General features: G+C 48.2%; 1 protein-coding gene across 1 annotated transcript; it reads right to left on the minus strand.

Annotated features, from left to right (window-relative positions):
* Window positions 1-4,888: 4,888 nt before the first annotated feature.
* OCSTAMP (osteoclast stimulatory transmembrane protein) lies at window positions 4,889-10,231 on the minus strand. The gene is made up of 2 exons (XM_032461294.1): window positions 9,056-10,231; window positions 4,889-6,421 (listed from the first exon to the last, which is right to left on the minus strand). Exons 1-2 carry the CDS (start codon window positions 10,217-10,219, stop codon window positions 6,059-6,061), a joined length of 1,527 nt encoding a protein of 508 aa, XP_032317185.1. The 5' UTR covers window positions 10,220-10,231; the 3' UTR covers window positions 4,889-6,058.
* Between the last annotated feature and the right edge of the window lie 2,081 nt (window positions 10,232-12,312).

Consider the following 12,312-nt stretch of genomic DNA (forward strand, 5'->3'; position numbering starts at 1 on the left):
TGCAGGGTGCAGTAGGGAGGGTTTGTTTAAAAGACGCAGTGGTGTCTGGCGCCCTGCTTTCGCGCCTTTGCCCTGCGCTTTCGCTTCCTCCCTTGTTTCTCTACAGGAGCAGCTCCGCTGGTTAAGCGGGGAGGAGACAGAGACCCGCTGGCTTCCCAACAGGATCCTGGGATTCTATTGCGTTTTCTCTGGCAGAAACCTCAGCCTTGCTGTTGGCAAATGGGGAACCGAGGCCCAGAGCTGCGGGGAAGGGAAGGTATTTGCCCACCTAGACTTGGATTGGTCCTGTCTCCTCTTAGACTTTCTCATCTTCTTGTCACCTCTTCACTTTCTCCTGCTTACTTTTCCCAGTTTTCTTTTCTTCCTCCTAAAGAATACCTGAAATTCCTGGAGGGTGAGCCCCACCTTCCCACAAGGATATCTCCCATCTCCAGGACTGAGTCAGTCACAAGTCCCAGACCAGTTAGAAATTTTTAACTCTGTTCATGCTACAGAAAAGGTGCGGAATGGTAGTTGAATGAATGAAAAAACGTTTCTTCACTAGAGCAATCTTCCTAAAGGTGGCGCTACAATATATACATATATTTTCCCCCTCTCCTTATGTCTGAGTTTGGACCCCAAACTCTCTCTCTACAGATCTGATAAATGGGCAAGAAATGAATGAGAGTGAACTTGGCAGGGGAGTATTTTGGGGGCACCAGCCAGGGTCCAAGACATCCCCCACTGTCAGTCTTTATAACGAATGATGACTGATGTAGATGAAGCACCTAATACAGCCTGGTGATACTCTGTGTGCTTTACCAAGTATTATTTAATTCTATATTCACAACATCCTATAGGGAAGATATTATTAGATCCCCATTTTACAGACGAAGAAACTGAGCCCCAGAGCAGTTAAATAACATGCTCAAGGATTCATAGGGTAGTAAGAGGGGTGGGGTACTAGGATCTGAACCTAGTAATTTGTCCATGGAGTCCACATTCTTACTCACCATGTGTACTACCTCTCTGCAATGTTCTCTGGGGTCTTCATCAGTAATAATAGCAAAGCACCCTACTTGGAGCCAAACACCACAGCAGGTGCCTTACACTCATTATTTCCCACAGCCCTTGCTAGGCAAGTATTATTATTCTCATTTTATAGATGTGGGAATTAGGTCCAGAGAGAAATGATTTCCAGTGTCATGCAGATAATCAGGGGCCATGCAGAAGCAGAACCCCAACACTCCCAACTTTATGCACCCTGACCCCACCCCAACCCCAGCTGTCCCATACTCACTTTTTCTAAGGTAGCAAATGCCAGTTAAGTCCTGGATGCCTCCTCCCCATAGTAGGGTGTGGCAGTCTTCCCTGAGTGTGGTCCAGAGCAATCCTTTTAGCTATATTAATTGCAAGTGGTTCTTCGGGCTTCTCTCCTAAGCCTGCCAGCTCTGTCTCCTGTCTAATTGAGCTGTTCAGTTGCCAGCAGCAGGGGGCAGTACTTGGCAATGCACTGGATATGTATAAAGTGGAACTCTAGTTTCCCATAATCTACCGTATCCCTCTCTAGTCTTCCTCATCGCAGTAAGGGCACCAGTTGCTAAAACACCCACCCAGCTGCTAAAACCAAATATTCGGGAGTTATTATTTCTCCCTCGTCCTCACCACTGACATCCAATACCCCACATTGATGGGGATACGTCAGAGAAATACAGGAGCCAACCGAAAGAGCTCCCAATGGGCAAAGCTAGAACAATTGGCTAACAAAATTAAGTAGTATTAGATTATAGCCCAGAGTATAAAGTAGGTATCGCTGATTCCAAACGTATATAAATAAAGGACTTAATAAATAAATGGGGGGCGGGGATAGAGAAATCTCACATGCAGAATTTCGAGTAGTTGATGTAGCTCCTCCTCTCTCAAGGAAGTGGATCCCCACTCTCACCTCTTAGTGTGGTCTGTGTCTAGTGACTTCTTCCCAAAGAGGAAGAATGGAAAGGAGAGGAAAAAGTAACTTTAGAGTAGAGAAACTTCTGGCAGACACCACCTCAGCCTGGTGATGAAGATTGCATCAACAGTGGCAAGTCATGTTGATAGTAGGCACCCTTCATGTGATGTGATGAAAATGGCTGTTTACCGCTGTGACCTTCTTTGAAAAAACCCATAACCCCAGTCTAATCACAAGAAAAGCATCAGAAAAATCCCAATTGAGGGGAAGCCTGACCAGTAATGTCTCAAAACTGTCCAGATGATCAAAACCAAGGAAAATCTGAAACTGTCACTGCCAAGGGGAGCCTAAGGAGACATGACAACTGAATGTCATGTGACTTCCTGAATGGGATGCTGGAATAGAAAAAGAACATTAGGTAAAAACTGAAGGAAACTGAATATAGACTTTACTGAATAATAACATTAATACTGGTTCATTAATTATAACAAATGTACCATATTAATATAAAATATTAATAATAGGAGAAACAGTAGGCTAGGAGATGCCAGTAGCCTGGTGTTTGACAGTCAGGTCAGCCATCCACAAGACCACTGTTTTCTCAGCTCAGTGCCTAGTCCAGATGCCTCCAGTCCTGGGCATATGATTCCTAAGGTAAGAGTGGGGGTGATGCCTGTTTAGTGGGGAAGCAGAGGCTCACTTAGTCATTCAACAAACATTCACTGAGCACCTGCTCCATGCCAGATCCCAGAGATGCAGAAGTGAATAAGATAGTCCTTGACCTGTGCACACACATAGTCATTCATTTACTCACTCATGCAGTCATTCATTAAACAAATACTACTGTGGACCCAGACACAGTTCACTGATGGTCTCCTATTGTGTTAGGGACTCATCTGGGTCATTGTAATGAACAGTCAACTCTGAATTAGGCAAAGTGGGCATAATTGCTCCCATTTTACAGATGGGGAAACTGAGGTTTAGAGGGGTGAAGTGATCTACTTGGTGTTAATGGACAACAAGGGATAAAGTAAGCATTGTAACCAGATCTATCTAGTTCTAAACTCTCCACCAGGCCCTGTCCTTTTCACATCATTTCCATTAGGGGGACACTGTGAACACCAAAGACTTAATCCCTGGCCTCCCAGCACTTACGGTCAAGTAAGGAAGGCAGCAAACAAACAGATAATTACACTTGTCATAAGAGTTTTGAAGGTATTATGACAGTGTGTACTGGAGAGCCATATTTAGTCTAGGGTGAGAGTCAGGTAGAGATTCAGGGACTGCATCCCCAAGTTTGACATTTAAGCAGAGTTGGTGGTCATTCTGTTAGTCCATTGTCAATTTCATCCCCCCAAATTCACTTAAGCTACCAGTTTTCTTTTTGCCCAGTACCCACAGAAAATAAATTTTATATAGCGTCTCATATACACACACACATACACAAGCACACGGGGCTGAAATAAGTTTTACAAAATTATGCCTATGTTTACCATAAGCAATGTATGCTAATATTTTCTATTCTATTTCATGTTTTAGAAATACTGGTTGCGATCTGCTAATTTGGTTCCTGATCCAGAGTTGTGACCCATCCTTTGAAAAACATCTCAGCTGGTCTTGATAAACCCAATTCCCCTAACAGTGATCGGGCTGGGAATAAGCAAGAGACTAATTCTAGTAAATGAATCACAAAGGGCCAATCCTAGGGGGTTCTGGGAAGGTTATATTCTTACATAACCAGCTGCTGTGAGAGGGAAGGGGTGGGAGAGAGAGAGACAGTCAGGGAGAGAAGGGGAGGGGCAGAGCCCCTGCACACACACAACCTTGAGAGCGAGCGCCTCCTTTGATTTTGTGCTCCAAGTGTCTTACTGGCCTCATCTTACTCCCAACCTTGGCTGGAGGAGATGTTGCCACTCTCAGAGAAGGGCTCCCAGATGGAGTCTGTTCCAAACACTTCCAATGAAGCTACGCAGGAAGCCAGAAGCAGGCTGAGTAACTGCCCCTGGGTGCGCCTGGCCCCAGGTGCCTAGAAGCTGGTGCTGGATGCCCACCCCTGCTGCCAATTAAGATCAGGGATTCTGGGTTTAACTCCCGGCTCTGACTGCAGCTTATTAGCTGTGTGACTTTTGGGAAAATAGTTAACTTCTCTGAATCTCAATTTGTTTCACCTCTAAAAGAAGGCTAACAATAATACAATTTCATCTACTTCTGTGAGGTTTAAATAAGGTGAGGTACATAAAGGTTTTCACAGATTGGGGCACAACCGATGACAGCCAGCCCACACCAGCTCGTGGGAGCCAGTTGTGGGCATCTTTTTCGAATCCTGCTTCCAGTGATACCATGTGGGTCGCTTGAAATCACCTGGTGGGAGTGTTTATACCATGGATATCAGCAAACACTACAAATGAGCACTTTCTTTTTTCTTTTTAGTTTTTAGAACCAGTCATTAAGCATTTACTAGCCTACTCCCAGCACATCATAAGCACCCCACAAACACTAGCTATTATTATCTGTAATGCTCTGGTTTTTATAAGGACAGGGATTCATATATTACTTGGACAATTTTTAAAGTGCAGATGAGTCGCTGCCTAAGTGAACAACAAGGCAGCTTTGTGGGAAAGGGAGCTGTGATGGGGGGTGGGTGTCATGGGAGGCTGATGGTGCCTCTTAGCAATGAGGACAAACACCTTTGGGGAGTGGGTGGAAAAGTGGCTGGACTGTGGCCAGGCTCACTGCAGTTGGTGACTCACAGCCTAAAAATACCCCAGAGCTGGGAGTGCTGGGGGGAAGGGGCAGGCGGTAGTATTTCTGTTTTCCATCCTTTTGCAAACCCAACCACTGATATGTGCCTTTGGATGTCAGTTCCATCAAAGGACAGATCCGATGCCCTGGCTGAAGCTCCACTTACGTGTCTTCCCCTGTGATGACATGTGACCTGCAGGGGGCTCGAGCCACTGAGTCCTGGTATTCAAATAAACACTTAGGCAGCAACATAGACCAAAAGGGAAGGTAATTTTATCTTTACTGGAGTTTCTGAAGGAAACCCTAAGGGAAGTAAAACACCACTCCCCTGTAAAATCCTCTTTCCCCAACCCGGTGTCTCAGTATTTCATACTCCCAGCAGTGGTCCTTCCAACAATCTCTCTTTCTCTTCTTAACTCTAAACTGCTTGATTCACATCTCAAAAGTATCCGCCTCTAAGGCAAGTGTGATACCCATTCACAGAGGTCAGATTCCTGGGAAAAGAGCAGGTGAGAGAGGGACAGAGGAAGACTTGGAGGGAAAAACAGGCAATACCAAGCCCACAGGGGAAGGAGCTGCGATTTTAATAATTTCGATGGGGTTGGAGTTGCCAGACAAAATACGGATTACTCATCAATTTGAATTTCAGATAAACAGATACAGGTTTCATATAAGTATCCTCAGTTCGTACTTACGCTTAACCTGTATTTGTTTTTTATCTGAAATTCAAATGGAACCAGGTGTCCTATATTTTTATTTGCTAAACCTGGCAACCCTAGATGGGAAACTCCTGAAGGAATCTGAAGCCAAGGAGGGATAATCTAATTTAGGATTTAATACATACATTTACTATATACATTTGCTTGATTTGGTTGATTTTATTTAATATATAAAATTACTCTAAGTAAGTTCAGAAGACTCACGGACATATAAATAAGTTCCAGAGGCATTTAGACACAGGATGCAAAGTCTCCATCCACCTGGTAAAGCAGTGGATACAGATTGGAGCCTGGGCAGACCCCCCACTGGCCCCGAGGAACTGTGGGTGTCTCCGCTCTTCCTGGTCTTCACTTTGCACCATCCTTTTCTGGTTATCAAGGCCTTTCACGTCCAATATTTCACTCCGTCATTACCCACATTCCCTTGTGGAAAGTTGGTCACATCAATTGTTATTATGCCATCGCTATGCAGATGTAGAAACTGAGGCTCAGAGAGGTGAAGTGACCTACTCAAGGTCACACAGGGAGGCAGCCGAAGGGCCAAGGTTATAACTCAGGTCTGGGCAACTCCAAAGCTCTTTCTCCTTGGCCCCACTGCTCTCTGTTCATCCAGATATCCATCCGGCAGGCCTGTCTAGCTGTGCTGGATGCTTGCTGCCTGGCCCAGCTGTCAGGAGCAGGATGGAGCGCCTGGGACCAGCTGCTGGCCTTGGAGCCTGTCGTGTCTTCGCTGGAGCCGGGCATGAAGGTGGCGGACCCTCCTTGCCTCCTGGCTTGTGAAGAAGGAGGCAGCGATGCTGTGCCGCAGGCGGCGGGCATAGGTCTCCAGGAGGACGGTGGAGCCAGCCACAAGCTGCAGGGCGCCCGCGGCCAGGGGCGCGGCTGTGTGCGGGCGCCGGGCGGGCAGCAGCGGGCAGCCAGCGGCGGTGAAGCGGAGCTCCCAGTGGAAGGAGTGGTGGGCGGAGAGGAAGGGGCTCTCCGGAGGTGGCTGGTTAAAGAGGAAGGGGATGAAGCCCAGGACTGTGTATGCAGCCTTCAAAAAGAAGGAAAAAGCAAAGTCAGTGGACACACACCCCAGCTGTTCCCTGCCCCCCAGCACAGACGGCCACTTGTAGGGCTGGCCGGGTCCAACTTTCCCTGCCCTCATCTGCAAAATGGGCCTGGACATAACCCTGGCCTCCAGGGGTTTGAGGATGGCCAAATGACATCAGGTGTTTGAAATGGGCTTTCTGTTGAATAAAAAGCACTGTACAATTGCTACCTGTTTATTATTATTCTTTTGGCAGAGAATATTTCAGAGAAAACAAATTCATACTTTTTGCTGAGCCCTTAGTGAATCCCTCAGATGCTCTAGTCCATCAAATAAGCACAGTTTTATGAGGTCAAGCCCAGTGGGAGCCTCATTTAAAAGATGCCAACCTAAGGTCACACCATGGATTACACGTGGCCCACCCAAGGGTTAGTCCCAGCCGGTGGTGGTCTCCCAATATCCTGCTAGTAAGTATTAGGCTCTCCAATTTCCTTGGGGCATGTTGGAGCAAGAAGAGTGGTGTCTAGGGAGGCAGGGAGGTCAGAGCTTAACCGTTTGAGCTTTAGGGCCAGACTTCGTGGGTTGGAACCTGGTTCTGCTACAGACAACTCCATTAGGTACAGTTGCTGGGGACCCACAGTACTTTGAGGGGCCTACGAAAATGTCTTATTTTCTTTTAAAATCAGAATTAAAATACAGACTGCTAAGGTGAAGAACTATATAATATTAATATATTTGTCCTTTTAGTATTAATATATTAGTCATTATACCAATGCAGTTATTCATATTTTTAATGGAGAACAGAGTCCATGAAAGTCAACCTGCCTAGGGCCCACCAGAGTCACAGACACAGGTTGGTTCTGCCACGTACAGGTAGGATGAATTTGGACAGATTCACTAACTTCCCTGAGTCTCGGTGTCTTCATCAATAAAATAGTGATGATTGTAATTTCTGTCTTCCTGGATCACAGTGGCGATTAAATGAGCTATCTTGTTTCATCAGTTCTGGGATTCATTTTTTTTTCCCCACATCTTAACATCTTTGAGATCAAGCGCATCTTCAAATCAATATGACTCCGAACTGGGTTCGGCCATTGTGCTAATTCTTGCTTTCTGAGAGGATCAGAGGGTGCCAGCAGCAAAACCTGCAGAGTAGGTGTCCGCAGTTAGGAGGAAAATGCTGGAAACCACAGTGGAGGATCCCCAGTGCTCTCTCTCACTCGAAGGCACAGAGAACAGTGAAAAAGCCACAGACTCTTAAGAACTCAGCCTGAGTCATTCCAGAGTCAGGCTTGCATGGGAGGACGTTTTAGGAAAACCTTCACAAAATTACTATTTTTCTTGTTATCTTTCCATGAGAAAGATGATAAAGTAAATCTGTATTACATAATCAGTGAACTATTTTATACGAATACAATCAAAAATCTAAATGATAAAGCATTGTCATGGTTTAATTGGCAGCCTTTTCTCATCTAATGATGCATAAAATGATGGCGTGGTTTGCAATCAATGGCATCTTAGATTTGATGAAATACAGAAGATCAGGTAACAGTACATCGCCTAACATGTTTCTTTACTGTGACCGACAGCAAGAAATGCATTTTATGAAGAAAATTTTCGTAGAATAATACATCCCCATCACCTACAATATACTCTAATAAATTTCTAGTCTATTGTAATTCATTCAAAAAAAACAGCGAGAATAAGCCCCTACATTGATTAAATTGACTTCATGCAATTTGAAGAACACTTTCCTAGTATATAATAAATGCTCAATAAATATTAGCTATTAATATTATTAGCTCAGGGTCTGAGTTTTGGTATGTTTTATGGACTTTTATGTGAGATCTCACCATTTAAAATTAAAAAAAATAAAAAGATATGTGGCCAAGGGAAAAAAACCCACAAATCTTTATGAGATAGTAAATATAACCAATAGTAAATAGATAGTAAATATTTTATGTTATTATTAATATAGCAAATATTTTAGGTTTTGCAGAACCTACAATCTCTGTTGCATTGACTCAGCTTTGCCTTCGTGGAGCAGCCACAGCCAATCCATAAACAAATGGCACAGCTGTGTCCAATAAAACTCAATTTACAAAAACAGGAGGCTGGCAGGATTGGCCCCAGGGCTGCAGTTGGTAGACTCCTGATCTAGACCATTCCTCAGCCCTCCTCCAGTCCGTCGTATGCAGATGTGAGCGGGTCATAGTAGCCACTATCTATTAAACACGTACTGTGTGGCCTGCAACCTACTAGGTACTTCTGGAGACTACCACATTTTAAGACTTACGGTAACGTTGTAGGGTAAGGAGGATCGACCGGTTTGTACAAGTCAGAAAAATGAGACTGGGACATGCTGCCCTGTGTGAAGACTGACCTTGGTGGGGGACAGGGGGAGCAAATTATTTCGATGTTCCCGGGTACCAGTATCCTCACTGGCAGTGAGAGCCCACTGCATCAGGCTGTCATGGGAATTAAATAGAGCATTTGCCAGTGCCCCTGGATCTCATAGCTCTTCCGAGGACTGTGACTTGAAGGCTAATAAAATTCCACTTTGAGTCAAGGGTTTAATGAGCCCTACCCTTTCCCTCCAGGAGATGACTATGCCCGCCTTCCCGCTGTTGCACTTACATCGTACTTGACCGTGAGCGTGATGGGCACAGCAGGCAGCTTCTGAGCCCAGTCCACGGCTGCCTGAGCCAGGAGAAAGGCCACATGGTCTGTGGCCACCGTCACAGCCGTGGACACCAGGAGCAGGGTGAGCAGACCCAGCCTTAGGAGACAGCTCAGCAGCTCCCCCTGGGACAGCCTCGGCCGGGCCGCCCAGAGCAGCCAGGCTGGCGGGGAGGACACCAGGTGTGTGGCCCCGACCTCTGCCAGCTGCTGAGCCAGCTGCCGTGTGGCGTAGATGTTATCAAACCGCAGGTCAGTCAGGTAGCGATGGAGGTACCAGGCTGAGTCCACCAGGAGGCCCAGCATAAGGAGCCCTGTGACCAGCCGCTGACTCCACAGGGCTGCCCCCTGGGCCAAGGACTCCAGGCCGGAGAAGTCCTCCAGGACCTGCTGAGTGACCCTGAGCATGTGGAGCTGGAAGGCAGAGCCATTATCCTGGGCCTGGAGCATCAGGCCCTGGCCGCCCACTTGGCTGTCAGGGCCCAGAGCCCGGGATGCCATGTGCAGCTGGTGAGTGGTGTTGAGCAGACTCTCCAGGGAGCCCTCAGTGACACACCTCAGCACCTGCCCAGCTGCGTGCATGTTGGCCAAGACGTTAGGCACCACGGCGACGGCCAGGGTGGCGGTACTCCAGGACAGGAGCAGGCGGCGGCCCTGCTCCGTGCCCAGGGTGGGCACGCTGAGCGCAAACAGGCAGCGGGCTGGAGGCACCAGACCCAGGCTCAGGAACACTAGGAGGCCACAGATGGTGGCCACCACAGCCGAGGGCTCCAGAGGATAGAGCAGCGAGGACACCAGCCAATGGTAGGTCAGACCTGCAGCAGCAACAGTCAGGGACCCGCACAGGAGGAGCTGGGTCAGCAGCTGGCCACAGCTGGCTGGAACAGGCCGGGAGAAGGCAATCCAGGCGGCCTGCAGCAGGGCAAGGGCCTTGCAAAGCCCCAGGTACCAGACTCTCCACCTGCACTCAAGGAAATTGGGAGAACTTCTATCAAGAGAGTTGGAGGGTTGTGTGTCTGCCCAATGCCCCTGCCCTACAAACTCTTCAACTGCTAATAGGCTCCACCCCTTTACCCACGGGGGTGGGCACTCTTCCCGGGTGGGCCAATCAGAGTAAGCCATCCTAAACCCACATAACCCAAGCTGAGCCAATCAGAACCTTCCACACGATTATTCTCACTGCGTTGTCAGGGAGGAACCCAGTTTCCAAGCAGTCCTTGAGGATGTGAGGATAACATCTGGGCTGCTTGTCTTGTGAGGACAGCTGGCCCAAGGGAATGATGGAGTCGCAAAGAGAGAAGCACGGATGAAAGAGAGGGAATGAAAGAGAGAAACGGGGAGAGACGCTATTTCATTTGCATTCTCAGCCCCATCAGGCCTGACCACTGACTGTTTTCTTGCCTATGGCCCCAGGGTCCAAGGTCCCCAGACCTACCCAGTCTGGATGAGGTGCTCTGCTGCTCCCTGGAGGGCCCTCATGCTCCCTGAACAGCTGCGGATCCCGGCAGGCGGGCTCAGGCAGCGACCACGGCAGATGAAGGGAGGGAAAATGTGTCCTCCAGGACTTGGGAAACTGTCACTTCTGCTTTTCTGCCCTTAAGTGCTCCTGGTGGCTTTGTCCCGCCCTGCCTGGGCCCACCTCCCAGGGGGTTGGGCAAGCTGCCTCATCCTCTCCCAGGCAAGATCCAGTGGAAGGGGTGGGAGGAGAGAACATGCCTTTTCCAAGCAACCTCTCTAACCCTGATAGTCAGGAGGTACAATTAGTCCCATTTCACAGAAGAGGAAACTGAGGCACAGAGAAGCCATACAGCTCATCAGTGGTAGTTCTGGGATTAGAACTCATCTGGGCTTCCCCTTTCCCTCCCCCTGCGCAGTTGCAGGCAGAGGCTGATCCGTAACTCTTAGAAGGTGGAAACCCACAGGAGACAACTATCTCTGCTGAGACTCTTTCCAGTCATCAGTGGCTCTGGTCTCCCTCTCAGCTCCCTTCCTGTCTCTAGCCCAATGCGGATCTAGCTCCAAATCACAGCTCTGTCCCTCTCTAGCTGGGTGATCTTGGGCGGGTGACCTCATCTCTCCGTCTTACTTTCCCCCTCTGAAGGAGGCATGATAATAACGGTTAACATTTACTGAGCACTTGCCAAGTATCAGGCACGCTTCTGAACAGTTTCTATCCGAATTCACTCAATCCATTCCTCACACAGCCCCTCGTGGTAGGGACTGATATTTTCACTCTTCAGTTCAGAAAACTAAGATCCAGAGAGTTAAGTCCCTTAACCCAGCCACTCAGCTAGTAACAAGTAGAGCCATGATTTATATCCAGCAACCCTGCTCCAGAGTCTTCCAGTCGGCTACTGTGCCCTACTGGAGGGGAGGGAAGAATTCACAAGATTCATGGTGACCTTGGGATGCAGCTGGCTCTGCAGGCACTCAGTAAACGTGAAGCCCCTGTTTGTGGGCTCTGCTGTCAGCACCGCCCTGCAGGTACACTTTTGGGCAGTTCTGAAAGCCAATCTCCACCTGGAAAGCAGACACTCCCCTCCCCCTCCACTGTGTTTCTGTGCCTCATCACTACCAGCAGGACCGCCTCCTCCAGGAGGCCTCTCCTGAGCCCCTGCCCCTCATCCTTCAGGATGGATCAGTGAGGGGGCACACTTACACAATATTCCAGAATCCTTGTCATTTTTCCCTTCTAAGGACATTGGGTCACTCGCTCAGGCCTAAAGGAGGCTGTCCCATGGCCCAGATAAGGGAAGTGGCATTCTCATAGTCACACAATTGGATGAGACACCTGTGGCCCTCAGAGGGCCTAAACTTCTTCCCAGGTCACAAGCCCCTCCAGGACGGCAGGCCAGCTGCCAAGTCTGCAAAGAGCTGAGCACACAGAGGAGACCAAGGGCAGGAAGCACACATACCTGCAGGGGCAAAGCTGGCCGGGTGGAAACAGCGGGGAACTGCCGCATGCAGACCCTTTGCAAAGGGCGGCTTCTATTCCACTCCAGCTGAGGGTTGAAGCCCCTTGAAAATGAGGCCCAACTTTACCAGGGTGTCCAGTTTTTCCAAAGATGTCAGTCATCCCCATTTTTTCCCAGTTATTCCCATTTTTATGTAAAAGTCTCCAAGTTTTAAAAGCTGGCATTTTTTTTTAAAAATGAGAGACCATGGTGCAGGCTAACCTTGGTAGGTCTGTGGGCCGGAGCCGGTGAGGCTGCCAG

The sequence above is a fragment of the Camelus ferus genome, chromosome 19 (assembly GCF_009834535.1).
Source record: "Camelus ferus isolate YT-003-E chromosome 19, BCGSAC_Cfer_1.0, whole genome shotgun sequence".
Lineage (NCBI taxonomy): Eukaryota > Metazoa > Chordata > Mammalia > Artiodactyla > Camelidae > Camelus > Camelus ferus.

Excerpts from the sequence above, each read along its gene's own strand:
- OCSTAMP (XM_032461294.1), bottom strand. The coding sequence starts at position 10,219 with ATGGCTTACTCTGATTGGCCCACCCGGGAAGAGTGCCCACCCCCGTGG. Across the intron at positions 6,422-9,055 it reads CGCTCACGGTCAAGTACGAT|GCTGCATACACAGTCCTGGG; the intron begins GTAAGTGCAACA and ends TTCTTTTTGAAG.